Here is a 27,211-nt window from a genome sequence, read left to right as displayed (position 1 = left end):
TTACACAACATTTGCCAACAGATTAGAGGGAATCATAATTATCCAAACTGCTATGTGTGTGTGTGTGTATACTTATTCTGACAAGATCCTGCAACATGAAATTATCTGGTTGCTCTACATAATTCAGTGGGACGGTTGTTTTTACACATTCTCTCCCTGAGAACTCAGTGCCTATGTAGGGCGTCCAGAGGGCAACTTCACTACTTCATTCCCAATTTGCCTAACACACCACGGTCTTTACAACACTTCATTCTACGTTTTCACATACACTAAACACTTATCCAGAAGTTAAAACCGATTGGTCTTATGAGGGAAAGAAGCCAGAACAATATCATTCACTCCCTTTGCTCTTCCACATACACAAACACAGAATCACACAAACACAATCATTCAATGCACGCCTAGTGCTGCAAAACACATTCACACTGTAAGCTGTATACAAAAAGAAAGGTCCACATGTATTCACTAAATCAATCCTATTGCTACTGGGAACTAAATGGCTTCACAAACACATTTGGTTCTAAGACAGCCTTCTCAATAGGTATCATACTACATGTTTTCACTACTAAGCTTACTGGGGCTTAGTTTTGCTTCAATGGATGAGACTTGATACATTAAGTTAAAGTTTTACTTTTCAGTCAAATGAAACACGAGGCGATATACATCTGATATCTAGAATGGTTTTAGGGGAAATTCTGGCCAAATGTGGCTTTTCAAACATATTTGTCTCTTAAAAAAAACAATACTGTGAAAGTCAAAAGTCATGGAACCTGGTTTCTAATTTCAATAGTTGCATTTTTGATTCCCAACACCTACTTCAAACTACATACTCACCCCACCCGAACACAACCACTGACCCATGGGTCTCTACTGTTCACTCGACCTCTCCAGGTTGTCAATCACTCTGCTAAGGCGGATGTTTAGGAGACGTATCTGGGTGTCCAAGTGGTCAATCTTCTCCTCAAGGGTGCTGGCGCCACCGCCTCTGCGCCAGTATGCCCCCACTGGCCCAGTCATGAAGTAGACGGCCATCACGAAGCAGAGTGGCAGCACAGCGCGCTCGGGATCCCCCTCAAACTTCTGCAAGATGTAAAGGCAAGAGAGTGCAAAGAGAGCCACGCGGGCCAGCCAGAAGAAACGGCCGAAGATGGCGTGCAGCAGGTAGAAGAAACCCCCCAGGAACAAGGATAGGAACCAGTAAGCCAGCAGCACTGCAGCCACCAGGAGGAGAGCACGAGCCGGAGAGTTGGTCAAAGATGTGGGGCTGAAGTAATGGCTAAGGTTAGATGCTGAAAGGGGTGAAGGGGGGAGTGGAGAGAGAGAGACAGAGAGAGAGAGAGACATCATTATTTGACATCATTAACCAGTAGCCTATGACCAACTTCACTGAGTCTGGCCACTGCTGCATAGGTGTACCTCTACAGCTGAATATTTTGCAACAAGACCGTTTCTGTCAGTGTTTGGTATATACTTCTTAATAACATTTTTGGCCCCATCCTGCAAAGTGCAATCCAAAGTCAAAAGAATACCATCAATTCCTATGACATCCAACAGATCGGTCCAAACTTTCCAGAGTGTGTCCAAGAAGGCGTCGACTCCATGGACAAATCTCTCCGTGGTTTTGGAGAAAAACTAAAGAAGAAACAGAACGATTGTCGATAGCTGAATTGTGAGGCTGTATTCAGACAGTGCCAAACGCCCCCTGAAATGCTAACGGGACACCCATATGGTGGTCGGTGTATCGTATAGCACGACTATGAAATCAGTCAATACATTTTAATGTGTAATTAAATGAAGCCACCACAGATCAATAACTACACGTCTGCGTAATAACACACCAATGAGAGATACATTGCAACATGCATCAATAATCATTCAGTTAGCCCCATTTACTATTTGATAGCAGGCATGCTAAAAAACCGACATCTCATCTGACTTTGGCCTAAACTGAAGTTAATACCACACAATCACATCATACTAACCTTGTACAAACCCCTGATGTTCTCCTCTCCAAAAATGCTGCTCAAGGTTTGATAAAACCCATTGGCCGCCCTTTTAAAACTGTTCTGGCTACTAGAATCTTTCCTGCTCCTGGCTGATTCAGCGCAAAGAAGGAATGCAGAGAGCACCAACACAATCAAAAGTCGCTTGCCTCCTTTCATGTTTGAATGGAAGAATACTATCTAACGAAATATATATCTATGAACAGATACAATTCCGGATTTTAAATAATTTACTGCACGTTATAGAACCTCAAGTGTCGCCGGAAGAAGCCGTTCTCCTAGAAATAAGGGAGGTACCGACCGCCACCTTCCGCCTGGTCTCGGAGCTGCCATCTAGCGGATATGGCTTGGAATCCCCCCGAAACCGCCATCAGACACAATATATATTCAAAAAACATTTCTGTTTGACTGTAGCATCTTTATGGGGCACAGATGTTTGCACTGCATTAACAGATTAGACCATTAGACCATAAAACAGTACACGCCATCGCCTCAGACCAAATTCCATCCTGAATGCTCGTGACATTTCCTGCATTTTAATACAAATATGTGGTGGTAGGATGTTTTTTTGGTTTTTGTTTGTTTTTGTTTAAGAAATGAAGAGATGTGTCTCTAACCTTTCATGAACATGACTTAGTAAAAAAAAAAATCATTGGATATAAAATCACATAAGTACCATGTACATATCGGTTACAGTTCTCTCTCTCTCTCTCTCTCTCTCTTTTTAATAATACAGCTTTCTGTTTCCATGTTTCCCACCGGACAGTCTTCTTAAACGTACCGTACTGAGGACAGCAGGAAACACAACTGTTGTCAAATTAATTGTGATTTTTACACAAGCTACTCGAAAGTTTTCCTGTGTAACTGGTTATACCAACCTTTACTCAAAATGGGGAAAAGACAACATCAAAAAGATAAAATGTAAGTGCCAGTGTTAATTTTTTTTATCTGAGCTAACATGTCTGAGCTAACATGTCAGATAGCTAGCTAATAAGTTGCCTGGCTAGCTTCTTACAATTAAACGTTACTTAATGGTAAGTTACTATTGATGCATATAGGTTACGTGTGAGTACTCAAGCTGATTTTATACATATCACGTTATAATCTTTGTGTGTCTTTTTCATATCGATGTGCTTCCAATTTAAAACCAATATTCAATAACATGGTTAGGGATAGCTTGCTAACTTTAGCAAACCAGCATCCTAGCATTAGGTTAGGCTAACTAACATTCGGCAGCTATCTTTAGTCTACGCAGTTAGTTATTATAACGGGATATAATAGTTACTCTAGTTTGGTTGTAAAAACTCTTAGAAATATGTTGCAAAAATAACCATTATGTTGGATGAGTTAGGTATTGAAGAGTTTATCTTTTGGGGATTTAACTGTCGGATGTCCTGTCTGTAGGTATATCACCTGTTCGGAGTACACGAACTTCTATGGAGGGAAAGCAAACGGTATGTTCCCTTTTGACACCATATTTTGTAAATGATCGCTACATCACTGTTTTTATGTTGCCATTGTGAAACATGAGCCTGTTAAAATGAACTATTATGTGTGGAATTGCTTTTCTTTAGTAATACCGAAGGCCAACTTCAGACGGCTTCCCTTTGACCACTGCAGGTGTGTGTCTAAATATATGAATGTTGTCGTTTAAAGTATATAAAATCACGGAGCAATCTTTCCCAGTGTCAAATTCAAATTGGCAGGTGTATTAAAATGGTAATGAATGTCTCTTCTGTCTATTCACAGTTTGTGTCTCCAGCCATTTGAATATCCCATGTGCACAACAGAAGGCATTGTTTTTGACCTAATGTGAGTATTGATGGACCCTACACTGATGATAGCATAAGATTCTATGTTGGAATAGTATTATAGCCAAAATAATCAGTTTTTACTTGTCATATGAGTCAGTTTAGATTCAGACTAGTCAGTGTCTGGCCTGCCTGCATCATGATGAGTAGATCTGCTGGATCCAAACCTCAGGATTCTCTTTCATTCTCTCTCTCTTTGTTAGGAGCATAGTGCCATGGATTAAGAAGTTTGGTACAAATCCTGCCACTGGAGAGGTAAGTCAAACTATGTTTCTTAAGATATCGTCTTAGTCAATCACTTAAAGTAACACTATGCAACAATTTGACACACTTTGAGGTATGGTTTTAGAGGCAATTCGTTTTGGTACCATACTCAAATTAATTTTGATAGCATATGGTCATGTGAAGGACAGATAAACACCTGTGTCTTCCCCACCTGCCATCCAAGATATGCCCTATGTAGTTCTGTGTAACGGGCTGAAACACCCTGCAAGAATGGAAGAAACGCATTCACACACACGACATTGCCAGCTGTACTGTCAAAAGACACCAGTTAGTGTGTTGGCAAGCTTCTATCAGTGTCATCTGGGCTGTTGGTGTGTTTGCAAAGTTTGCATGCCTTTTAGGTAGTTGGCTTACTAGTTTTGGAACAGAACTCTATATTGCTGCTTTCAGCTATTACATTTTATTCTTGGGATTCATTTCAATTGAACTTCATTTAGCTTGAATTCTAAGGAAACATGTAGAAAGCAGACTGACATGCCATGAGGGACTAGGCCACCATGTATGAACTCATTTTTCAGCTCGGCTGTGCCTGAATACACTCTAACCGGTATCATTGTTGACAACTGCTCAGAGCATGGTTACAGAGAGCAGCATTGATGCTGTTATTGAAATACATTATAAAGTGAGTATTGTTTTTAATGCACAAGTTGTTAGTTTTTATTTTGTTTTTGAAACCACACCTATATGAAACTTAAGAACCTTTCTTAAAGTCGTATGAATTAGCTGACCATTCCTGGCTTAGCTGATCAAGTGAGGTAAATACAGAACATTCAAATTTCCCTACACTTGGCAGAATTGGGTAAGCCCACTTTAAGGAGTGTGCGAGACTATTATTAGATAGATCAAGTGATATGCCCTTATACATTATGAATTAAAAAAATAACAGTCCTATTTAAAGAAACACTTCAGATGTATACAACACAGCCTCAGTAGAACAGGGAATCATTACAAATACTTAGACTGCAATTCATCTTCCAAGCCACTAGAGGGGATAAGGTACCATGGCAAAAATCCTCTTGAAATCTGGAGAATAGGGCATACATTATATAACACCCTGATCCATTTAAGCAGGTCTGTGATTTTTGTGGTGTCAGTCTCTCAGAAATCAAAGGGGAACCTTTTTCCCAATCGCTAGATTCATACTGAGAAATGGGTCAACTGTAAACGTATATGCTCTGATTTAAAGCGCAAAAGAGGGGGAACAGTACTGTTTTTATTAATACTTTGACATTGTTGTGTATACACATAAAATTATCAATGTGCCCCTCACCCTCCAATGCAGGGACTTCTATTGTGCAAGTGGGTGAAACCTCTTTAAATGCCATGTGAACGTCTCAGAGAACAGCCTCACAAAGGCAACAAATTACATAGCCACGGTCTAATGCACGTTATGTGTTAATCAGCTAACATATTGCCCTAGTTTACAGTATTCAGGACAAGCATGGATTTTTGCAGCATTTTAGTTGCTACTTCAACTCCACTCATGGGTTGGCCATGAACAACTCCGTGGTGGATAGGTGAGACAGTGGTCTGTCAGTGTCTCAGCTTTTGTCTATAGCCTGTGTGGTGTTCATCATTCAACCGTGGCTCAGAGACACGACCGCCTGCAGAACTGTGAGCTCTGACTCAATCACACAGCGTCAATCCAGGCCAGTGAAGGACGTCCGCCACTTCACAAACAAAGGAATTTGCAAGTGGCTGCTGGTTAAAGCTGTAGAGCAGTACAAATCTAATTGGCAGAGGGTGTATTCATAGTTACAGTGTGTGTGTGTGTGTGTGTGTGTGTGTGTGTTGTGCTCAGTGTTTTTGTGGACCAGTCTGCCATCTGACTGTCTCATGGATTTTTGTAGATGTTTGTTATTGCACATATCTTTTCCAGTGGTATGCACAATGTTGTATTTACATGTTGTATGTTGGAGAGAGACCATGTGTGTCTGTCTACTCAGCTGGTCCCTCTAGCTGAGGAAGATGACAATTAGTAATGAGAGAGAGAGAGAGAGAGAGAGGGAGAGAAAGAGAGAGAAAGAGAGAGAGAAGCCCATTGCATAGGCATGTCGGGGCATGTCAGGGTTTGTCCTTGTAAACATGTAGTGTGTTTGTGGCTAAGAAGTAGAGCCTGAGCCATTTTCGGATGTGGAGCAGGAGGTTGTTACAGACTAAAAAAAATGTACACTCTGAAGGTTTACCATCAGATCAGAGGCTTAATGCAGCCACGTCTGACCCCCTCACTTTCCTTGTTTTTGGGTCAAACGTATCGAATAACTCCTGCCCTCCACGCTTCCCTCAAGTCCGTCACTGGCCCAGCTTCCCCTCACATCTGTGTCCGCCTCGCCAGATGGGGACTAACCAGTGACACCCTGCATCACAGGCTCCCCCCCAAGCCTACCCCCCTGTGGTGTGCTCTGAGGGTTGTTGTTTTTTCTATTTAGTTTTTTCCCCAATAGAAGAGTAGGACTAGTCTGTCTGGAGCTGCGGGGTGTCTTGTGAGCCCATTTCTAGCCCAATCAAATGTGTTCAGCCAGCCAGTCAGTTAAGTAGGCTAGACCCTGGAAAAAGGGCCATGCCCATGCCCTGGGGCACCTGGGTAGTGCATGTCAGGTCTACTCTGGGTGGCCTTCTTTGCTGTCTGGCTGGCAGAGGTGCTGGTATGGCAGTCAGTGGCAGGTGGTGTCCTTCCCTGTGGATGCCTTGCATTGTATGAGTGCCATCTTAAAACAACAGGAGTATGAAGTTGTTTGTTTACAGGGATTCTTATTAGAGGTCGACCGATATATCGGTCGGCCGATGTATCGGGCCGATATATCGGGCCGATATTTGTCATTTTTTTAATCTATCGGCATCGGCCGATTTAAAAAAAAAAAAAAAAAAAAAATTCTTTTTTTTTCTCGAAGTAACAACACATGAAAACATAAAATGTGACGAATTCAAGTTTTACAAAGAATTCTCCCTTCCCCCTAAAATAATAACTAAAATAATAATAACAAAAATAATAAATAATACATTAAAAAAAGGGGGAGGGGGGTTCTCTGGATTCCTAGATTATGGATGTTTGTAAGTATTAGGCTGTGTGTGTGTGTGTGTACGGGGGCACGGACTTCAGACTTAAGATACTAGTAGGGGAGTAAAATTGTGTGCATCTACTTACTATTATTAGTGTGACGCTTTAGCATGCAAATTAATGGGAAAACTTTTAGATATCGGCCCTAAAACTCGGCCAAAAAAAATCGGCAGCCCATATCGGCTATCGGTTAACCCTGACCTCTAAGTATCGGCATCGGCATCGGTTATAGAAAAACCCATATCGGTCGACCGATACTGGGCCAGTATGGTTTTAACCCCAAGGGCTTTTGTTGCGCTTATAGCTGTGCGGGTTAAAAACAAATGTCCACAGAATACAACTCTTCAGAGAGCACCTCCCTTTCTTACTGGCACTTCAACTAGTGCTTAACTTGCACTTACATTCCTGCACTTTTTCTTTTTTCTTTTCTATTTATTTTTTCTATTTCTTATGTAAAGTAGTATTTATTGTTACACTAGGTCTCTATTGCTCGTAGCTTGACTGTTCTCTCCTTTGTACGTCGCTTTGGACAAAAGCATGTGCTAAATGCCTAAATGTAAATGAATGAAAAGTGAATGAAGAGAAAAGTGTACAGTGAGGAGGGGGGAAACTGAGGAGCCTGCTGGTGCAGTTGACACAGTTTTCGTGCTCTAGTGTACAGTGATTCAATAACGGCTCGGTTGCAGAAGTTTAATCTGGGCCTAATCGGATGGCTGTTGATGTAGTCACTTTTAGGAAGGCCTCTGAGGAATTTGTGCTCTGTATGAATCGGCTCTCTGTGCACGCGCAACTCTCCCGAGACTCTGAGGAGGCCCATGAATGTCGTTTGAAAAACAATTAGCTTCATGAAAACAGCTACTCAGTGTCCACTTGCTAACGTTTTTTTTTTCTTCCCCACCTCCTCCCCCTAATGTTATAACTCACTTGTCTGGTTCCCACAGCTATTTATATGATATGATATGTATTTGTTTCTCAACAGAAACTCGAGGCAAAGTCGCTCATCAAGCTCAACTTCGCCAAGAACCAAGAAGGTACAGACACTGATCACCATGACTGACTTTCAACTTTGCCTTAGCAATCTTCTGTTTTCACTTTTTTCGATTTCACACCGTGGTAGATTAAGAGTGAATGCATTTCACATATTTTTTATTTTTTTTAGTACTGAATGTAATAGGTTTCTGCCTCTTTCATCCACCAGGCAAATATCACTGCCCTGTTCTCTACACCATCTTCAACAACAACTCCCACATCGTTACCAATAAGGTCACAGGCAATGTGTACTCAAATGAGGTAAATGAATAAACAAAGTAAGGGGGAGAAGCTTGATTTGAGGATTATGTACAGTGCATGCTGAAAGTTCAGACCCTTTACAGTTTTCCACATTTTGTTATGTTTTAGTTTATTGTATTATGTGTTTGTTATACTTTTATGTTTGTTTTTTTTCCTCATCCATCTGCACAAAATACTTCAGACAGGCTTTTGGAGTGTTTTGTAAATGTATTAAAAATAAAACACAGGAATATCCCATTTATATTTATACAGAAATATTAAGACCCTTTGTTATGACCCTTGCTATTGAGCTTCCTTTGGGATGGAGTACTATCAAGGGTCCTTGGAGTCCTCCTATGCCTAATTGAATTCATTGAATGTTATTAGGAAAGGCACACACCTGTCTATATAAGGTCTCGCAAGCTATCATAAGCGCATTCATGACAATTTGGTAAAAGAAAAGAGACTGTGTTATGCAAATTAAAAAAGGGGGATCCCCTAGTCGAGAGAGGAGTTGTGGTCAGCTGTGGGATCAAAATGTTAGGTTGTCCGGGCAACTTTAATGGAAACACTTGATAAAATTGCAACAAATGCAATTTTCAAGCGTTTCCAGTCAGGTTTTTTTTGTATTTAATTTAACTGGGCATAATGTGCATTTAAAAGTTGGAGAAGGATACAAGAACAGAATTCAATCCCTCATTCTTAAATGGAAGAGATTTGAAACCAGTCTTCCTACATCTGGGCGCCCAGCCAAACTGAGTAATTAGGGAAGAAGGCCCTTGGACAGGTAACCAAGATCCCAATGGCCTCTCGGAATCTATGAGATTCAGAGTTCCTTTGTGGAGAGGGGAGAACCTTACAAAAGGACAACCATCAGTGCAGCACTCCACCAATCAGGCCTTTATGGTAGAGTGGCCAAACGGAGGCCATTCCTCTCTAAAAGGCACATGACAGCCCGCTGGGAGTTTGCCAAGCAACTCTGAGAGCAGAGGCAAAATCCTCTGGTCTGACGTAATGAAGACTGAGCGATTTGACCACAGTTCCCCAACGACATGTGTGGAGGAAACCAGTCACTGAGAATCATCTTGTTAATACCTTCCTCCCAGTTAAACACAGTGATGGCAGCATCATGCTGTGGGGATGTTTTTCTGTGACGCCGACTGGGAGACTAGTCAGGAAAGATGGGAAAGATGGATGTGGAAAAATACAGAGCAATCCTGAGTGAAACCCTTTTCCAGATTGCTAGGGATCCCAGACTGTGTCCTGGGGTTTACATTTCTACAAGACAACCTGTATATGGCAAGAAACCACAACAAAAAATACCTGTTTTTGCTTCGTCGTTGTGTTGTTGTACTGTGTAGATTGTTGTGTAAATAGATTGATGAGCGAGAAAAAAGTGAATCCATTTTAAGATTCTGAGCCTCTCACAACAAAATGTGGAAGTGTAGATTGATGAGAAAACAAAACAAAATGAAGGATAGGTTAACAAGCAGTGTAGTTTGACTGTAGCCCTGGCCCATGGCTAAATTTGTGTGTGTGTGTTTCTTTGCAGGCTGTGGAACAGCTCAACATCAAGACCAAAAGCTTTAGAGATCTGCTGACTGACGAGCCCTTTACACGCCAGGACCTCATCACCCTACAGGTGTGTGTGTGTGTGTGTGTGTGTTTGTGTGTGTGTGTGTGTGTGTGTGTGTGTGAGTGAAAGTGAGAGCATGTGAGACAAAAGAGAGAGAGAGAGAGAGACAGGGTAGGGAGGAAGAGATTTCTACCACGTGTGCGCCACATGGTTGAATGCCTCAGTCGAGTTCCGTGCTGCAAAACCACGGCAAGGGCAGGAATGGCATGTGGTCACCGTCGGCTCTTCATAGATCACAATAACAGTTCTTAAAAGTTCTGCAAGAAAAGTTATTTTGTTACATGTGCTACATTTGGTGTATTCAAGAGCATATCATGTTGTGTGTATCACAAGGGCACATCTCAAAATCCCATTCAGTCAGTCTTGCTTATAGATGGCCTCTCCCTCACCATCCCCACCCCCAAACCCCTTCCTCACATTCCAAAAAGACAAGGTCAGCATGGCCTGAGTGGAAAAGCTTGAGAGCTATGTGTCAGTCATCTCGGTCTGAGTGTGTAGCCTAGTGCCCTGAATAACAGTGGGGCTAAGTGGAGGGCTGCTCAAGCTGGGCAATTGGGTTGGAGGGAGTGAGACTCCGAGGGCAGATAGCGCTGTGATCTCGTTACAATTCCTGACCCATTTGGATCGGGTTCTGGGTCTGGGAGGTCATGGCCGGAGAAAGGGGGTGAGGGTGGGCAAATGACAATTAGAGAGAAAGAGGGTGAGGGTGAGAGAGAGAGAGAGCTAGTAGAGCGATAGAGGGAGAGAGCCAGGAATGCGATTTTGTGGGCGAAAGGAGGGAGAATAGGAAAGGTGAGTGTGAGAGAGAGTGTGTGAGTGTGAGTGAGGAGAGGCATGTTAGCTGAAAGGGTGCCCAGGTGGCCATGCCAGTGGCATTGTGCTGCCACTGTCCCCGTACCCTCTGCAATGAACAGACACTCAGGCCTCCTATCCCAGGGCTTAAGCAGGGCATAGTGTCCACTTAGCCTGTGTGTGTGTGTGTGTGTGTGTGTGTGTGTGTGTGTGTGTGTGTGATCTTGAGGCATATAATGATGGATAATATGACTATGTGATTCAATTTTTTTTTAAAAGTTAGAAAGCTAGATTGTGTGTGTGTGGCACGAGAAAAAGAATCAAAACGTGTGTGTATGTGTATTCAGGCATGAGTAAAATGGACAGAAAGTGTGTGTGTGTGTGTGTGTGTGTGTGTGTATGTGTGTGTCAGCTAAAAAAACACACTTGTCCTCCACATATAATAGTTCAACTCTTTTTCCAGCTTGGCTCCTGCTAAAGTTCTCCCTCTCTTCCTGTCTCCTCAGGATCCGACCAATCTGGATAAGTTTAACATCTCTGAATTATTCCACGTGAAGAACAATCTGAAGGTCCTCGACCCAGGTGTGTTATATCGTGTCATATGCTAGCCAGATGTTTCAGCAATTTACAGGAGTACCAAACGGCCGTGTTACAGCAGTGAAGCCCATGTGTGTTTTGGCCTCTCCTAGACATAGAGGATCCAAGAGGTATTTTGGCATAGTGGTCCCCCCTTTTGCTGCATTCATTACTGACCATTTACTCTAACATGGGGAGTAATAGCATTTGATATGTGTAAGAAATGGAGCTGGATTTCAGAAAGCCTAAGCTCTGTCATGTTTTGTCTTTGGTGTGTACGCTGAGCCAGATGATGGTCATTACTCATTAGTTGTCTTTCCTGGAAGAGGAGCTGTGCTTGTTAACGCTTTGAAAAATTGAGCGGGTAACCCAACACATCTGCCAAAACTTGTGCATTCCGATCATATTCAAAATGTCCTTCAGGGTCAATAAAGTGTCTGTATATCTATCTGTCGGTCGGTCGGTCGGTCGGTCGGTCGGTCGGTCGGTCGGTCGGTCGGTCGATCTATCTGTCTGTCTGTCGATCTATATGTCACTGTATCTGTGTACCTGTCTGTCTTTCTATGTCTTTATCTATCCATCCATACATCCATATCCACTTCTGCTTGAAGCAGACATGTTTGTTGGCCTGCTTGCCCATGTTGATGTTGTTGTGTGTGTCTGCCTGTAGAGGAGGAGAAGGCCAAGCTGCTGCCTGACTACCACCTGAAGACCACCAACTTGGAGACTCGTGAGACGCTGGCAGAGCTGTACAGAGACTACAAGGGGGACGAGCTGCTGGCCTCCACCATGAAGGAAGCCGTGCCCAAGAAGACTGACAAGCTCAACGCAGTGAGTGAATCGACTGAGGATTTTTTTTGTCTCCTCCTCCTCCTCTCCATAGTCTTCTCTCTGCTCTAGTCCCCCCCACCCATCTACTGCAGCTCCCAGTCAAGGGAGGAAAGTGAGGGATGTGCAGAGGGACAGCCAGTGACGCACGCTGGCTCTCCCTTCTGCTTCCCTTCACTGTATCCCTTCATTTCCTCCTTTTATTTCTTTTCTCTCTTTTTCAGCATGACTGGTCCCCTATGCTTTGTGACGCTCTCTCCAGACGTCTACTTATCTGCCCCCCCCCCCCCCCCCCCAGCACAGAGATTCGCAGGACATGATTGGTCCTCACAGAGACCCTAGAATGTGAATGAATGTGCCAGATGTGGGTCAGGGTGGGGCCTGGGGACAGAAGGGTGATTCTACACACACACACACACACACACACACACTATGCATAACGCACATACATAACAATGTGCACACACATCAAATTTGTCAATGGCTGTGTGCTTCATCCCAATTCCTTCAAATGTGTTTTTGGTCAGAATGCATTGAGATTTTTGTGCCAAGCTGGAAGATAATGTTCTCTGCTTTCTTTGTGCATCTTCATTCTTTGGACATTTTGTTTGCATTTATCATAGCAACTCCAATGTAACACCTGAAACAGGAAGACGATGACTGTGAGGCACATACATGTTGTGAACTCTTCCATCCAATTATCCAAGCAAGATTGCATCATCTTTATTGCTGTAGATGGATTTAGCTTTTGACAACAATAACTGTACACCTGTAAAACTACCAAACACACACATATACAGGGAAACCACGAACACCCCAAAACACACTCTCTCCTTCCAGCAACAGCTATCACACAATACCACACCACTGATCCCACTTCCTGCTTTACCTCAGGGCCATTCACATTCCCCTAATATGTCCTCACGGCCCGCGGTCACCCAGGCCACTCGCACAATGAACAATGGCCCCGGGAGGAAGGAGGAGAGTTGGGATGGCAGCGCCTGTGTTGGTGCTCGTGTGTGTGTGTGTGTGTGTGTGTGTGTGTGTTTGTGTGTGTGTGCGCGCCTTGCTGCAGTCTGAGGAACAGACCTGCCGCCCCCGCACTCGCCTCAGACGCAGTGTGTTTCTTGGCACGGGCAAATCCTGAGTAAGAGATGATGTCTCATGACACTCAACAAGCAGGAGTCTACTATCTATTGTTACAGCGATGTGCTGAAGTGATCTTGGGTAATGATGGCAGGTGGCACAAGTCAACAACATGTGTCTACATGTCTAGTTTAGAACTAACATGCATAAGAGGAGTATATGCATTTGATTTGTTCTTGTCTACCTGTTGAATTTATCCCAACCTCTTCAATAGCTCGCTCTGTTAGATTGGCCATTTTGTACAGTTATTGTACAACAATAAGGATGATTGTAGTGTCACTTGTGAGCGAGGAGGCAGATCACACCCTTCCAGTGCATGGCTCTCAGCCCTCATAGTCACCAAAATTTTATCTTTTCACTTTCACAGCTTTTCTTCCTGTGCCTGTGGTTTCACCAACTGGGCTGTTTACTTTTGTGGAAACAAATTATTCTCATTCGGTCTCCTTTCCCCACTCTTCTCACACGTTTTTTCCCCCCTCTTTCTCTCCTCCTTTCCGCAGGCCCACTACTCCACCGGCACGGTGTCCGCCTCCTTCACCTCCACTGCTATGACTCCTGCCACCGTCCATGTAGCAGGTACACTGCAAACGCTGAAATATCTCTCTCTCTCTCACACACACACACACACACACACACACACACACACACACACACACACACACAGACACACACACACACACAGATAGACATATATATACACGCACACACACAGATAGACATATATATACACGCACACACACACACACACACACACACACACACAGATGGACAGACATGTATACACACACTCTCAGCAGTATTTGAGATGGCAGGGTGTCCACCTCCACTGCTATGACCATAGATATCATATATAAAGGCTAGATGTCTTACGGCGGAGTCTTGAACGTCCTCACAGGTCAGCCATCTTGCGTTAGGGAAGCTTTCTGGCAGGATCAGTGGTACCTGAGGTAGGTCAGTGATCTGCACAAACACTAGTTCTCTTATCTCCCTGAAATCTTGAAGGATTTACAAATGGTTTGGTTTCTTTTAAACGTTATTAACGTGGTTATTATTCTGTATACGTTTTGGATATTTTTTTGAAAATAACATAAATATGTCATAACTACATCTCATGTTTATAACAAACCAAACTGTCTCAAAATCGGTTGAAAATTGAGCAAGTTATGGTTATCTTAAAAGTAAATACCACTACCAACACAATGTTATGGGTGAGCGCGCTGCCCTGCTGCAAGATGCCGCTATGTGCGGACATTCGACTCCGTTTGACAGAAACAAGGGCGAGACATCTAGCCTTTATATATGATATCTATGGCTATGACCCCTGCCACCGCCCATGAAGCAGGTTCACTGCAAACACTGCCCTTCTTACTTAAACACATTCAAACTTAGCAGGCAATCCAGTTTTTGTAGATTTGTTCATCTCTGCCCTGACTATCTTTTCAAAACTACATTTTGTTGCGCTCATTGGTTTGTTTGGCTTTTTATCGTTAGATGCCATCGCCGACGATTCGGTGCGCTTCAAGTACGTGAAAAAGAAGGGCTACGTGCGCCTGCGCACCAACAAGGGGGACGTCAACCTGGAGCTGCACTGCGATAAGGTACGGAACTGATGAGATGTACACGCACAATACAATACATTAACACTCATGCCCCCTTCCACAATGTAGTATTAGAGCAGTGGTCTTTTGTTCGCACCCTCGGCCATATGTGTTAAGCTGCCCATCTCTGCATGTAAGCACCAAGCAGTCTGTCCTTGATATTGCCTCAACCAAATGGTCTTTCAACTGACTAATCGTGTTGCACTGGTTGTCATGACCGGGGTTTACTTCCCTGTACTAGGCATGGATATTACCATTGGCACCCTTTGCTTGTAGAGGCGCCTGTTAAGCTCTGCTACTCTTACTCTTGCCCTGGTGTCAGCTGTCAAGTAGTCTTACATTGGTGACAGGTTGGCATAAGTCTTACACAGGAGGACATAAAGTACACTCATCCTCTCAGTCTCACATTCCAGTCTTGAGAATATCCAAATCTCACAGGCCCATTAATGACTGTGTGTGTGTGCGTGTGTGGTCCGAATCAATCTCACTTACACACACACACACACACACACACACACACACATGGGCAGGCATACCAGCACTCCCATAGTGGATGCTACTGTGAATAAAACTCCTCTGAGTGTTGCTTCACCTGCCGCATGTCTGTCCATCAGAGCTGTACACGCTGGGAGATTCTCCCCCTCCCCCGCCACTCACCTCTCTTGTTTCTGTGGTTATCATCACCCCGCTCTCCACCTGCTTTAGTCTTCCCCCAGGGGCAGGTCTCTCTCAACATCTCAATCACATTTACAGCCCTCCATTGGGGGTGCCTTAGAGGTGACGATAAGATGGCATCTCGATATTTAAGCCACAATACAATGTTATTGCGATTTCTTTACAATTTACCATACAGCAAGTATTGGGATTCGATGCTGCGAAGCAGATTTATTTCTTTTACATATTACATTTTGTATACTGAGTCTCCGCAGCCGTCTTGGCGAGGTCAATTTCTTCTTGGATCTGACTTCCTTCCCAATTTCCACTGAGACTCATCTTGTGGACTTCAGAAAGCAATGTCATCAGAGTAGATGTATGTACCAAAATGAAATTACAATCATAATATTAAATAAATAAATATTGCGTGGCGTTGTTGTTTTTGCGCCAATATTGTGATACTACACTTTATATATTTTTAGTTTGTTTCAAAGTGAACCCATTAGGGTGGACCCCTTCTACACCCATTAGGATGCAACACCTTGGAACCAATCCCCAAAGGAGCGTGGCCAGACTGTATTCACGCAGTGAATTTGTATCTGGTTATACCAGGCCAGTGCAGTTTAAATGGAATGTGTAGCTTTAAAGGGTTGAACTATTTTATATGAGAGTGGTCTCCTGTCTCTCCAACTCTAAGGAACTTGTAGTATGATCATTTAGATTTATATTTCCATGTACTCCAGAGAGGCTAGATCTGTAGCTAACCTCTGCAGGGCTAGATCTGTAGCTAACCTCTGCAGGGCTAGATCTGTGGCTAACCTCTGCAGGGCTAGATCTGTGGCTAACCTCTGCAGGGCTAGATCTGTGGCTAACCTCTGCAGGGCTAGATCTGTGGCTAACCTCTGCAGGGCTAGATCTGTGGCTAACCTCTGCAGGGCTAGATCTGTGGCTAACCTCTGCAGGGCTAGATCTGTAGCTTACCTCTGCAGGGCTAGATCTGTAGCTAACCTCTGCAGGGCTAGATCTGTAGCTAACCTCTGCAGGGCTAGATCTGTGGCTAACCTCTGCAGGGCTAGATCTGTGGCTAACCTCTGCAGGGCTAGATCTGTGGCTAACCTCTGCAGGGCTAGATCTGTAGCTTACCTCTGCAGGGCTAGATCTTCAGAAGCAGGAGAGAGCCCTGGTGGTGACCCTCTCCCCAACCACTGAATGTGCTTTGGGCTGTACTTTCATTCATAACTGGCAGTGTTTTTATATTCCTTTTTGCTTTGATTTTTATATTGAATTAAGCCATCCAGGCAATGTTCAGAGACGTGGATGTAACTCATTACTGTTGGGGTTTTAAGCCTCTGTATGCTTTAATTGGTTCATCATTAGCTTCTGCAGATATGAACCAATTATTTTACATTTGGCCCATGTATCAATCTGATTGAGATGAGGATTTATGACCACGGTGTGGAAAATTACATCTGTGTGTGAAAGAGAGTAATTGCCGGCGTTTTTAAAGTTTAGAGATCTACCGAGTTTCGACTTGGCACCATAAGTACAGTGGATTGAATTGCCTGCAGGTTGGAACCATGCAATTACTAAAGTATACAGATAAGGGGTAACAAAAACAACAACAATTAGTTTGCAAAGGGGGAAGTGAAAATCATTAGTTTATCTCTTGAGTGGGGAGCGATTTTGGCACCCCATAAAAATCCCAGGCAGGAGGGAGCTGTCGCTGTTTTTAATGAATTTTAAGTGACATTAAATCAAGTGAGTGTGCCTCACAGGTAGGACGTGTTGTTAGCCCCCGGCCTGCCCCCCGCACCCCCACCCTGCCTTTCTGCTGATGCACCACATCTCCACATTAAATACAGACATGGGGGGTGTGGGGGGGGGAGTTCGAACATTTTCATTTCCACCTCCCTCGTCGCTTTAATAAACAAGCCGTGGCTGTCTGCGTCCCCGCAGCTGATGCCAGGCCGTGATTTAAACACCTCCCACAGACACCACACCACACGCCACCCTCCCCGCCGCGGCCAATGGAGATGGCCTCAGGCCTGTAAAAGTCACAAAGTTTAATAGCGGATCCGCTCTGCTCCACTCCCCCCGCGACCGCTCGCCGGTGATGTACGATGCCCTTTGTCACGGCAGCCCAGCACTCATCACGCTGGTCCAAGCGGTTCAGGTTCGCCCAGCCTCCGGACCAAGGCCGGGGGTGGGGGGGGGGGTCTGTGGGTTTGTTTTCTGTCAGTAGATTAGTCCTATAAGACCTCAGTTGAGTGGCTATGTTTATGTGTGGCAAGCATTTGTGTGTGTGTGGCAGGCATTTGTGTGTGTGTGTGTGTGTGTGTGTGTGTGTGAATAGAAAAACCCAGTTCCCATTAAGAGACTCTAGAGTAGGATGCAGTTACTCAGGCCTGATACACGTCCACCATCCCTGAACTTGCAGCTCCTCGGGCGCTAAACAGGATTAGCGTTGCATCAACTCCCCATGCTTTAAACCCAAGTCACGTTCTCAGTAAGTGAGAGTGCAGACTACGTCCCAAATATAGCCCTATGTGTTTACCTTGATAAATAGTAATCAGAAAGCTAAGTGTTCTTGTTGGTCTCCTGGTGGACACCCTTTGACAATGCAGTCCAAGAGCACAATCTCTCTACTTTTGTCAGCAGTCCATCTCAGTTGTGAGATTGAGGTACTTTTTTCATTTATTATTATATTATTCATTATATTTCTTAAATTTCAATTTTGGTCAAAACTACCGTATGCTGCTGGGTGATGTGGAAGGCAAGACGCATCAGCCTAAAAGTTCTGTCTGCGTTCTGGACAGCCTTGCAGTCTGAAGTGCTTCCCTGGACATCACTCGTTCTTCTGCAAAATGTATAATTCATGGTCCCGTAGCAGTGACCTACATAGATGGACCTCCTTTTTTCCCCTCTTCCCGTCATTTCCCGTCACACACACACACACACACACACACACACAGGACCCCTGTTTACTGTAATGTGTATTCCTCTGAGGCGTCTGGCCTCCAGGAACTCTCCTCTCCCAAAGGTCTTGCGCTCTGTTCCGCCTCTCCGCGGTCGTGACTGAAGTGCACAGTGTTCACGAAGGCCGTGTTCACCACAGATATATATGGAGAACTTGCACAAGTTATTTTTAGCACCAGCTTGACAACAAGGCTAAAGTATCTGCCTGTGTTTTTGGGTGTATGTGTGTGTGGGGGGGGGGTTCTTCTTCTCTGTGGACTGAAGACTGCTGTTCTCTCCACAGACGTGATAACCCTATCCCACCCTCCTTTCTCATTCACCCTTGAGACACTCACTTGTTTTCCAATACATTCCATTTATATGCAATGAGTAGGTCACTTGTTTTGTTTTCATTCCTCCACTCACAGACAATACTTGAAATTCCTCCATTTCCTCCCTAAATGAGTCTGTCAATGGCATGATGTGACGGCGCAGCCATGTTGTTGAAGTTTGTTTTGTTATCGGATTGTCTGGGGCTGTCTGGAACACGTTCCGTCGGAGAGAGAGAGAGACCGAGAGAAGGAGAGCCAGAGAGAGCCAGAGAGATAGATAGATAGATAGATAGAGAGAGCGAGAGAGAGAGAAAGAAAGAAATAAATAGAGAGAGATAGATAGAGCGAGAGAGAGAGAGAGAAAAATAGAGATAGACAGACAGAGACAGAAAGCGAGAGAGATAGATAGAGAGAGAGAAGGAAAGAAAGAAAGAAAGAAAGAGAGAGATAGATAGAGAGAAAACGATAGTCATAGATAGAGAGGGGCCCCCAAAACTCTTTAGTGAGTGCACTCACACAAAGTCCTGGCCCTCATGGGCACAGGGGCTACTCATAAAGACTCCCTTTCCTCATCCCTTGTCCAAACAAACCCGTTTTAGCTCTGATTTTCTTTCTTTCTTTTCTTCGTCTCCCCTCAGCGAGTTACTTCTGGCCCTGTGATTTTATAAAAACAAGCAGAACCTCAGGATGCATTGGCCGTGCTGGATGTGTTTGGAGAAGAGAGAGTGGAGGTTTGGCAGGCTGGGGGGGTGGCGGGCAGGGGGGGTGGCAGTAGAAGAGCTGAACGAAAGACTGCCTCTCAGGCATGGAGACAGCCTTCTCGATGTCTGGCTTTGGTTACTAGGTGGTTATTTTGGCTGCTTTTCATTGGCTGCCGCCTTGTCAAATCAGGATAAAGAGAAGTCGTCGCAGTGATAAGAAAATTGCCTACACTCCCCCGCTTTCCCCTCCCTCCAGGAGAGCCATGCTTCTATTCATGGCCTACTGTTTACAAATTAATGATTGTGATTTCACTGTCACACACACTCTCCGTCATAAGGGCAATTCTTCGGATAAGAAGCCCCACATTTGGGAGAAAAAAAAAGACACATAAGATTCACTTTCAGGTTCTTGGACGTTTCTTCGTAACCGAGGTTTCTGCTTTTGTAACAAAGCTGTGTGTAAGTATGAGGTACTCAACAATTAAAAAGCATTTGTCTTCAATCAGTGACCAAACTGAACATATTTGGTTAGTTGCAGGGGAGATTACAGGCTTGCAGGTGTTTTCCGCTTTTTAATTCCTCCAGTTTTTAGTGATTACATGATCTCTCTCTGTCAATCTCCCCCTCTCTCCACTATCTCTCTCTCTCTCTCTTTACCTTGTTCTTGCGCACAGTCATGCAGAAATGTGTGTTATTGTGAGCGCATGTTTTATAAGCTCTCAGATGGCTCAGCAGGGGAGCACTACTCGAGATGGAAAGTGTTTTGGAAAACTGTGCCACGCTGTGGCACGACACCAGCTCTGTTTGTTTGCGCTTCTCTGCAAGTGCTTAGCAAGAGACAGCAAGGAGCCGACAAACTCGTCAGCCAGTTCGCACCAGATGGTTGGTGGCAGGAAAAGCCAACCTCTTGTGCAAAATGCAAACATGTCCTATTGATCCAATTGGGAGAGAGCGTGAGAGAGAGGTCGGCTTGTGGGGGCACAGCCCGAAGATGCCTTGGGGTGAGGGTGGGGAGGAGGCTTGATGGATTATTTATGGGCAAAGTATTTTGGGAAGAGGCACATGGATTTGCACAAAGGGAGTCATCTTGACATCAGCTGACCAAGGTGTAGAGATGCTGTGCTGACAGCAGTGGTTTGTACAGACAGACAGTCGCACCTTTGAATCCCTGGAGGCCACTTATTGAGAGGCGAAGAAACTTTCAACCTCCCGGCGCCATCTCCACCACCCCCTCTTCCCTGCTTTTGCTCATCCAACCCAAACCAACCGATCAGCTGCTGGTGCCAATCAATCGGCGGCATAGTGTTTATGTGCTGTTAGAGTTCATCTGTTCTGCTTTTACCACTGACTGCAACACAGTGTTTCACTGAGAGCCAGGCAAGCTAGCGTATGCGAGGGGTTGCTTTGAACAACTACCTAAATAAAACAGCCTTCAAGTAGTCCTGTGTGGTAACTGGTCGTTACCTTGACATGTTTACATGACACAGCTGAATATTTCAGTCCACAACCAGCCATAGATGAACAAGGGGTTGCTTTGACACTGTGCTTATGCTTCTTTTCGGTCTATAGAATGTCTTTTGTAGAGCACAAATCTCAATGATGTAAGTAATGTAAAAATAACAGTCTTAATTTCTTTGCTTCCATCATGTTTAGGTGCCCAAAGCTGGAGAGAACTTCATCAAGTTGTGCAAGAAAGGATATTACGATAACACAATCTTTCATCGCTCCATTCGGAATTTCATGGTAAGATCGTCAGTGCCTCTCATTCTGTGATCTCTGGTCAAACAGGACCAAAGACAAGGAGGGGCCATACCCAAAATGCATTGCAGTGCTAATCACTTCTCACTGTCTGTAAAAGGCATGGTGGCAAAAAAAGAAAACCTATATAAGAACCCACAGTTAGGAGTGGGGAGGTGGCATTCAGCGTTTCCGTTGTCCGGTAATTACCGGTCTTTGTCCGGAAAAAAATTTAAATGTCCGAAAATATTAGATCTCACCGGTCAAATTGTCTGATTGGAATTTCTTAAAAATCCCGTCCAGCAAACACAATCTGAATTAGACCACAATCCTAATATTTAGGCCTATAAAGCAAACGTGCACTGCCCTTATTATGTTTTAAAGGAACAGGCTATTCTGCCGAAAGTTATTAAACAACACGCATATGCTGCATTTTAAATAAAGCGTAACCGTCGGTTACAAACGGAGCGAACTGAGTGATAAGTATCAAACATGGCCAAGCAGACTAGCCTTAAAAGCTTTTTTCAGAGGCCAAACTCAACTGATGAGGGTGAACCTTCTGATGAGGATAAACCTGTAATACCTGCAGTGTTGCACGCGAGACATTTCATTCTACTGTCTATGTCCGTGCGTGAGAGCGCAAAGTTGCGTAGAGGCCGAGAGCAGACAGACAGATAGAGATTTTGAAAAATAGCTCGCAAGTCGCAACATATTGAAAAAAATAACTGGACAAGTACATTTTTTTGGAGCTGTGAACTTAGTTAAAAATGTAAACTATGAACTGAACTAGTTCATGTAGAAAGTGAACTTTCCAAACATTGAATAGCCTACCTGAAGCCCTAGATGTTCAAACAGCTTTACCAGAGAAAAGGCGTTTTGTCCGAATGAAGTTCCCATGGCTAAGGTGCGAAGTAATTGATGGTAACAGTAAAATGTTCTGTTAGCTCTTCGAAATGGCAGGACAACGCAACGGATTCATAAGAGGGTCTTATCATTTTAGAATCTCCGCTGTCATTGAACATAGTCAGAGAGCAATGACCTTGTTGCAGCGCTCAATTTTACACAGCAGGCCATTTATTGACGCGCATCAGGCATTTTATGTTTTTTTTCCCATTGTAAACGTTAACGTTCCCAATCTAAACGACCTGATTATGTAGTTCTTTAAGCTAAACATGGCGTCAGTTTTCTTTAATAGGCTAATTTAGAAGCAGAAATAGATATATGACCGGCTTATCATTAAAATGTCCGGAAAATGAAAACTCGCAACATTTTTCTCTAGCGTAACCTCTGGTGGCATTAAAATACCTCTGAAGTGAATAAAGATGTTCCTAAAGTTAGGCAATCACGCAACCTCTCATTTTCTCTCTTAATAGAGATCACAAGCTAAGTATTGCTCCACATTTATTGTGAGGTGTATATGTTTGGCACATGCATAATATTCTCTTGTTGATGCCATGTTGCCCCCTCCTTCGATGTGATGTGATTCAGTATCACAACAGTATTGATGTACAACAAGCTACCCCCTACCCCCCAAACCTCTATACAATACAAAGTAGCCAGCTGTTGTTTGCAGCCCTACACATATGAGACTGTGTTTGCATGTAATTATAGAGGGATGCATTATTAACTACGGATGCATTTCAACAACATAATGCAAAGTGTGACTGCAGTGCAGCAGCAGTTGACTGTGGCATACTGCTACCTATGCAGTTAGTTGGATGCTAACATTTCACTCTGTGACGGGGCACCTGAGTGACCTGTAGGCTGCTGCTTTACTGGACTGGGTGCAGTTGTTTTGGCGTGTGTGTGTTGCTTGTTCTATGTTCGTATACGTGTACAGTTTACATGTTCCGTTAACAACGTCTTTCTGTTTAAATAACCGCACAATTTCAATGTCTTGTCAGAAATGTTCCGTTTATTTAGTTTAAAACCATACCTCATATTCTCATATCTCATAGCGTCTGTCTTACTGTTGTTTAAGTCTTGTCTTGCGTGCGTCTGTTTGTGAAGGGAATATGGCGCGATTAAGAGTGAGCTTTAAAACTCTTAATAACTTCCGGGTTAACCCGAGTAATCTTTTTAAATTGAATGGCTGATTAATCATGTGTGGCTAGAAGTCACCGAGCCTATACTACGTTGGTGTAGTGTTTTTCCCAGCTGTTTGGGACATTATTTATTTAAGTATGGCTGCTATGAGCCACAGGTTTTGGTGCCTGGGCCGATGACACACGATGACACTACTTAAACTCCCTTTTCTTTTGTTCGAAAGAGTTGCCTGTTTAATAAGACGTTAGTCTTAGGTGCTCTCACTGGAATAGTTGCCTTGGTCTTTTTCGATGTTTTGTTTAAGAGTTATGGTGTTAATAAGGCGTAAGCCTTACGAGCTCTTCCATCAGACCAACTAATGTGGTCTTTTATGCATATAGTCGACTTTTTATTGTGCTTATTTGTATTGAGGCTCTGATGCCTATTGCTATGTCTTTTGGAAAGTTTAATTTATATTGATTTAGTATTGTCATTGTTTTTACTGCCTTGTGCCTTATTTGGGTAAAATAAAAACCCATCTTTCTAACATCTTCAACCTCCTGAGTCCTCCTATGAGTAACATCTTGCTCTAAGCGCAATGGCTATCCTGACCTTTTACTCACTCTACAAAAGACAGGTTTGACTAATGTGTAGCGATTTAATCCACAGTCGCACTGATATTATTAACAGATCATTACAGCTGGAATGAAGCCATTTAGTGCATAAAACACAAGACACACGAAGCATGGTTACCATAGTTAGACTGACGTTATGAAACGGTTAAACCAAACGACAGCAGAAGAGATTATATCATAATCCCCTTTTAATATAAGAAACCTGTTAATGTAGCAGGTAAAAACAACAATATATACAAACAATTATTTTCATTCCCATTCAGTCTTCCACAACGATAGTCATGTGTGTCATGTATTCACAACTGACTGTACATTACGGAATATAACAGAGTGCGTGAACCTATCAGTATCTTTAAAATGACTGCAGATGAGCAGTGATATGTTTGGATGTCTCGCTTTAACGCCACTTCATTACACGACTAACAACACGAGGTTGCTCCGCCATTAACATTACTGCTCTAGTTTGCTAGGGGCTAAGTTATGTTACACTGTTAGCTGTTGGCTGCAGCTAGTTGAGTGGCTAATGTTTGTTATCATAAATATTAATTTACCTTGAATTAACCCAAGTTGTCAATGGTGGTATCTCCATTTACTTGAAAACTACATCAGATGAGCAGTAATGTGTTTGGAAGGTTCCATTTAATGTAACTTCATTACGCTATCAACACAGTGAGGTTCTTCGAAGTATTTCCCTGTTCATTTCAATGGGGAAAAGGGAAAGAAAAATGAGAAAAAGTAAAGTGACTGGGGGCAAACGTTTACACAAGCACTGCATGGTAACAGGATGGATGTGTCAGATTTGGAGTGGTGTCGATATCTCAAAAGTGCTAGGAGCAGAAGTGGCGCCAAAACAACAAGTGGGACAGGGAGAAAAAACAAACTTAAGAAGAACCGCAGTAATTAGAGTGATGCAACAGCTAATTAGAGAGATGTAGCGGCATAAGTGTTGCATATGTTTTTGTGTGTGCGTTTGAGTGCAGGGGGCGAGGGGGCCTCCTTTTGTTTGGTGCGTGCTGTAAGCCGAGTCGCACTGACTGGAAGCACAAGGTTGTCCTCACAGGAAGTTAATCTTGCTGATTGCAGACAGCTTATATTATTCACCAGTGTCTGCAGCTCGGATGTTACTGTCCCTACAATTGCAGCCAACAACTATATGACATCGGCTGGACCGGCCATGCACAGCTGATTAAGAGAGATGCAGGCACGCGCCCCCCCCCCCCCCACACACACACACACACACACACACACACACACACACACACACACACACAAGAATTATCATCACTCTGCCAACACTCCCAGTAAATGCTTAGTAACGGTACATCTTGTTTTTCTCCCAGTAAGGTGATTGATGAACGCACACATATGATTCATGTTCACAATGAGGGTCCAGTAATCCTTGAAGTGTTGCTTTCAGTGAGACTAAGTGTTGAGGTCTGGCCAGCTCTTTAGTTTAAGGCTCAGTTTTGGGTTTCTGGTGTTGAAATTGAGCTGAAACCCTCAAATTGATTAATTGTCTTTTCTTTTTTTTTTTCAGATCCAAGGGGGAGACCCCACTGGCACTGGCACAGGTAAGAGCAGAACACACACACACACACACACACACACACCATTTCCTGATGGCTGAAAGCAGCTAGCTCAGACAAGCCTCTGAGTGACAAGTCCAAAGTGAAAGCGTTAGCACTGCCTTCAGGATTGTTTTCATGTCAACCCCCTCAGTCAATATGGCACAATCTAGATAAACCCTAAAAGGCTCCTGCGCTACATTATAACCCTCTAGGAAGGAGCTCTCCGGCTCTCTGCACTAAAGCAATTTTGACCGGGACAGAGCCCTCAAAGGGGTAGTTTGTTCGCAAAATGTTCCTTGTGTGGACTGTGCTCGGTGTGGTAACCTGAGCTTTGAAAAAAAAAAAAAAAAACGGGCAAAAAAGCCCTTTTGAGAACCTTTTTTTTCCCCCGGGATTGCGTAGTGTTCCAAAAAGACTGCTTCTCTGCTCTTGTAGCTCTTCTGCTGCCAGCCGCACTGAGGTCATAGGTTCGGTTCCCACAGAGTGCGGGCGCTACTGAAGTCTGCATATGACTCCACTTAAGTAAATGCTCAAGCCGGGCCTCTTTTCATTGAGACAGAGTGGACTGTTATCTGGTGTGTCGCGTGGAGTCCACCAAACTCATATTTTTACTCACTGGAAGACCTAATGTAGCCTCATTCATGTCTATCCCCTTTTACCGATTGAAAAATACAAAAGCTAAATGCTTGAAAATATTTCAAAGCATATTTTCAAGTGACTGCTAATTGCAACTTATATACGGCTCTTTGGAGTTCCATTGAATTGAATGGGACATCCCAATGTTCAGAGGCTAAATATTTCTTTATAATGACTGCGGGGAAAAAAATGAATGACTGCTGCCATTGGAGACGAGTATTGTTCCATTGATTTACATCTTTCATGTCATTCTGAAGTTGCAGTGAATTCCCGTAATGTTAATGAAGTAAAAAATACATTACTATGCAACACTTGAAACTAAACATTTTATTTGTGGAAAGAAGCAACGGCAACAAAATCGTGAAAAGTCGAAATGTCATATAGTTTTGGCAAGTAACTGCTGCACGTCCGGATCCTGTTTGTCCTGTCAGGATTTATTTTTCTATTACTGACCGGCAGACTAGATGTTATCCCTTACATCAGGGGTTTTCAACTGGTTTTGTCCCAGGGACCACCATTCTGATAGAAAGTAATCCGCGGCCCACTGACGTGCCTGCGCACTCACGTGTGTGCGTTCGTTCGTGCATGTGTGGGGAGAGGGGAGACGTGTCAGTGTAATATCTGGGCATGGTGAAGTCCACACAGCCTGTCTATTCCTGGCGAAATGGTAGACAGCGACAGTCTCATATCATTCTCTTGCCCTGTACTTATTCTTATAAAAAATGCTCTCACACAGGTAGTTTGAAAGTTTGCAAAATACACCTAATTGCTTTTGCAGCAAGCTCTGGAAATTCGGTCTGGCAACTTATCCAGAACTTAGCACAGGCTACCATAGACTGGATAGGTGCAAGGCTACATTTTGTCAGCGTGAATCACCTTTATATTATTTTAGACATATTTTTCTTATTTCAGACATTTTCAAGAGTAATCTGAAAATGTGTTGAAATATCACAGCAATTTTTTTTT

At 43.6% G+C, this 27,211-nt stretch overlaps 2 protein-coding genes across 2 annotated transcripts in view; one reads left to right on the top strand and one right to left on the bottom strand.

The window, feature by feature from the left end:
• Positions 1-713: 713 nt before the first annotated feature.
• On the bottom strand, positions 714-2,205 carry bri3bp (bri3 binding protein). Its single transcript, XM_080853135.1, has 3 exons — positions 1,983-2,205; positions 1,530-1,632; positions 714-1,289 (listed from the first exon to the last, which is right to left on the bottom strand). Exons 1-3 carry the CDS (start codon positions 2,160-2,162, stop codon positions 868-870), a joined length of 705 nt encoding a protein of 234 aa, XP_080709261.1. The 5' UTR covers positions 2,163-2,205; the 3' UTR covers positions 714-867.
• Positions 2,206-2,792: 587 nt separating this feature from the next.
• The window catches only part of ppil2 (peptidylprolyl isomerase (cyclophilin)-like 2), a 40,524-nt gene continuing 16,105 nt past the window's right edge, over positions 2,793-27,211 (top strand). The window contains exons 1-14 of the mRNA XM_080853111.1: positions 2,793-2,924; positions 3,408-3,457; positions 3,578-3,623; positions 3,753-3,815; positions 4,018-4,069; positions 8,137-8,188; positions 8,356-8,447; positions 9,979-10,068; positions 11,361-11,436; positions 12,101-12,261; positions 13,905-13,980; positions 14,896-15,002; positions 21,298-21,387; positions 25,579-25,612. Of these exons, the coding sequence (XP_080709237.1) occupies positions 2,893-2,924; positions 3,408-3,457; positions 3,578-3,623; positions 3,753-3,815; positions 4,018-4,069; positions 8,137-8,188; positions 8,356-8,447; positions 9,979-10,068; positions 11,361-11,436; positions 12,101-12,261; positions 13,905-13,980; positions 14,896-15,002; positions 21,298-21,387; positions 25,579-25,612 (1,021 nt within the window). The 5' untranslated portion in view covers positions 2,793-2,892. The remainder of the gene's footprint in view (positions 2,925-3,407; positions 3,458-3,577; positions 3,624-3,752; positions 3,816-4,017; positions 4,070-8,136; positions 8,189-8,355; positions 8,448-9,978; positions 10,069-11,360; positions 11,437-12,100; positions 12,262-13,904; positions 13,981-14,895; positions 15,003-21,297; positions 21,388-25,578; positions 25,613-27,211) is intronic.

The sequence above is a fragment of the Sprattus sprattus genome (assembly GCF_963457725.1).
Source record: "Sprattus sprattus genome assembly, chromosome: 15".
NCBI classification, from domain to species: domain Eukaryota; kingdom Metazoa; phylum Chordata; class Actinopteri; order Clupeiformes; family Clupeidae; genus Sprattus; species Sprattus sprattus.
The sequence above is the reverse complement of the archived record's forward strand: the minus strand, read 5'-3'. Positions and strand labels throughout refer to the sequence as shown.